General features: G+C 29.5%; 1 protein-coding gene across 1 annotated transcript; it reads right to left on the bottom strand.

Annotated features, from left to right (window-relative positions):
- Window positions 1-432: 432 nt before the first annotated feature.
- On the bottom strand, window positions 433-2,888 carry LOC107616460 (uncharacterized). Its single transcript, XM_016318416.1, has 3 exons — window positions 2,321-2,888; window positions 1,227-2,206; window positions 433-444 (listed from the first exon to the last, which is right to left on the bottom strand). Exons 1-3 carry the CDS (start codon window positions 2,886-2,888, stop codon window positions 433-435), a joined length of 1,560 nt encoding a protein of 519 aa, XP_016173902.1.
- Window positions 2,889-3,488: the final 600 nt, after the last annotated feature.

Here is a 3,488-nt window from a genome sequence, read left to right as displayed (position 1 = left end):
ACTATTTGTAATGATAAAGATGATTTCTTGTAAAATTCCTTACCCTATTCTAGTTGTGCTTGCAATGGTATTAGAATTGTGAATTTTGAATGAAAATAATTGAATTAACGGAAATAAAATCACATTAGAGTAGCTTTCAGATTTTGTATTTTTCCATTGAATGATGATAAATGACTTAACAAAAATAGAAAATTAATTACAATAAAAAACGATAATGATAATAATAATAATAATAAAACAAAAAACCGTTTATGATAATAATCAATTACAATTATTGAATTTATGTGATATTAGCCTATCTCTATTAGACGAAGGAGCAGAACAAGAATCAATTACAATAATAAATCATAACCGTTATTAATTATTATTATTAATTTTTATTATATTCTTAAATATAAAAATCAAATTATAAAAGAGAATATTAAATATTGATTACAAGAATGCCTAATAGTAAGGAATATGATATTATAATTAATATCATTAATAAATGGAGTTGATAAGAATATGATAAGTGAAATGATAAGAGAGTGGGTTAAAAAATAAAACTGTTATTAAATGATATAAATGAAGTATATTATGGAAAGTTTTGGCTAATTATGGCTGAAACTTTTTGGTTACCAAACTTTTTTCATATCATAATGTTTAGTCATCATTAAATTACTATTTTTATTTTCTTAAACTCATCAATTTCATCCTTGATGACAAACATTATAAAATGAATTATAAATAAAAAAATGAGAAGAATTTTAATGTAACTTTCCTTTAATAATTCAATCTTCAAGTTGAATTTCTCTTTTTTTTTTCCATTCTGCTGGCTCCTCTTGAATTTGAACATTTTCTCAATCTATAATTGTCATTAAGATCAGGGACGGATCTAGAAATGTTGTTATGGGGAGGCCAATAATATATATAATATAAAAAATATATGCAAATAAATTATAGTGTAAGATGTATTAAAAAAATATACAGATAGAGAATATATATTTAAAGTATAAAAAAATGTGTACTTTTTATTAACGAAGTGGTACACGTCGATTTTTCATATCATAAAATTCATCGATAATAGAATCTGTGTCAAATTTTTCAGCAATCTTCTTCTCAATGTAAATCAAAAGACAATTAGCAAGCAATTCATCTTCCATTTTATTTCTGAGTCTATTCTTCACAATATTCATAGCTGAAAAAGATCTCTCAGTTGTAGCAGTTAAAATAGGGAGAGTTAATACCAAGCGAATCAAACGATCAATCAAAGAATATGTTAAAGATTTTCCTGTCTTCGTTAATCGTTGACATAACTCCGAAATTGTGCACAAGTTAGTTAATTCAGCATGATTAAGAACATCAAGTTCATAATGTTGAGCTTGCATTCTAATGTGAAATTTCTCTTGGTCACTGAAGTCACCTGGATAAAACCGTTCTACTAATTCACATACTTTGTTGACACTGAAGAACTTATAATTATCTCTGGGATCTAAAGTTGAACTTAAAGTAAGCAATTCCACCATATTATCGTTGAATCTTCCATTAAACTCTTGCAATTGTGTATCAATTACAGCCAGAAATAAATTAACACGGTAATGATGCTCCGCTGAAATTTGATCAACAATTTTGCGAGTTCGGCCTCTTCTAGGAATATGTAATGCATTCATATCAGGAACTTCAACTTCATGTTTCTCACAAAATAGTATAACTTCTTTTATGAAAGCCTCCCAACTTGATTCTCTAATTCTTTGGATTAAAGTCTTGGTAGTAGAAACCAGAGTTAAAGCATTCAATATGTCTTGATTTTTTCGTTGCAAAGTTTGACAAAGATCATGACTAACTTCCAAAATATTTCTCATCAAATGCAAAACAAAGACAAATTCAAAGTATGTGATAGCATCATAAGCAGCACTAGCATCACCACGAGTGGAGAAATTACCTTCTTCGGTGCTTTTTTCAAGAATTTCACAAGTAGCATCAAACATGCATAACAAGCTACGTACAGAATTCAAATGAGACCCCCATCTAGTATCTCCAGCTCTTTGCAAAGTACCAATTTGATTAAGTCCACTACCTGTCACAATTTGATCATTGGCAATTAAGTTTGCAACATTATTTGCTTGAGCAACCCTTAACTGATCATGACGTTTAGGAGAAACAGTCACAACATTCACAATTAGTGTAAGTTTTGAAAAGAATTGATGAACATAACAAACTTCTTTGGCTGCAGAAACAAGTGCTAATTGTAATCGATGAGCAAGACAATGAATGTAATAAGCAAAAGGACAATCTTTCAGAAATAGAGCTTGCAATCCATTCTATTCACCACGCATATTACTAGCTCCATCGTACCCTTGTCCCCTAAGATTTTGGATATCAAGATTATGACGAGAAAGAACTGATGAAATTTCTATTTTCAATGTCAAAGAACATGTATCAGAAACATGTATAAGATCAAAAAATCTTTCTTGAACACAACCGTGCTTGTCTACAAATCTCAAAACCACAGACATTTGTTCTCGCTTTGACTCATCTCTTGCTTCATCAATAATTATACAAAATTTAGAATCACCAATTTCTTCTCGAATTTTTGCACGCACTTTTCTAGCAAAGATATGCAATATATCTTTCTGAACACCGGGAGATATATATTGAGCATTTCCAGGAGCATTTTCAAGGACAACATTATTAATATTCTGATTACAGGAAGCTAAAAGCTTAATTAACTCAATAAAATTTTCCCTATTCAAAGATCCAAGACTTTCATCATCGCCTCTAAATGCACATGCTTGAAATGCAAGCCATCGAATAGCATTAATAGATGTCTTCAACCTTAAACGGTTATTTGTAATAGTTTCATCACTATGCCTATCAAGAACTTTATCTATATGCTTAGATTGAGCCATTAAATCATCACAAGATTTCACACATAAATTATGGGGAGAATTAGGAATAGAACCCTCGTGACATACAAATGCACAATTTACCCCATTGTTTACTTTCTTCCAATTACTAAATCCTAACTCTTAATTTAAGACAGCAGTATCTTATACAAAAATTTTATGCTAGACAGCAAAAATATTATAAACAACCTTATGTACCAATCAAACTAATTGAACCAACCTGATGAATCATTTTTCAGAAGTTCAATAAACTATCAATCCTAAAAAAAACACAATTCTACAACAAACAGCCATAAGCATAGCAAATTTAACAAACAGAACAGTAAGCAATTTAATCAATTTCAATAGTTCTAAAACAGCCTAAAATAGCTGCACAACACTAGAACATGAATTAGACAACCTAATTCAAAAGCAATTCATTTTACATACTCACTCTCCCTTTTGTTATTGTAATACCCGGTCTAACCGAAATTTAGTAAATAATAAGTTAAATAGGAGCGAATATGGTTGGAATATTTGGCAATTGGAATTTGATAATTTAAATACGATATTTGGATTCAGTGAATTTTTCCGAGTCGGAAAATATAGTTTTCTGCGTAAAAG

The sequence above is a fragment of the Arachis ipaensis genome, chromosome B9 (assembly GCF_059453495.1).
Source record: "Arachis ipaensis isolate K30076 ecotype BB chromosome B9, ASM5945349v1, whole genome shotgun sequence".
Classification (NCBI taxonomy): domain Eukaryota; kingdom Viridiplantae; phylum Streptophyta; class Magnoliopsida; order Fabales; family Fabaceae; genus Arachis; species Arachis ipaensis.
Note: the sequence above shows the minus strand (reverse complement) of the source record. Positions and strands in the feature narration are given on the sequence as shown.

Coding starts and splice junctions, on each gene's coding strand:
- LOC107616460 (XM_016318416.1), bottom strand. CDS start 2,888: ATGGCTCAATCTAAGCATATAGATAAAGTTCTTGATAGGCATAGTGAT. Junction 2,207..2,320: donor ACAAGGGTACGATGGAGCTA/GTAATATGCGTG, acceptor TTGTTTCTGCAG/CCAAAGAAGTTTGTTATGTT.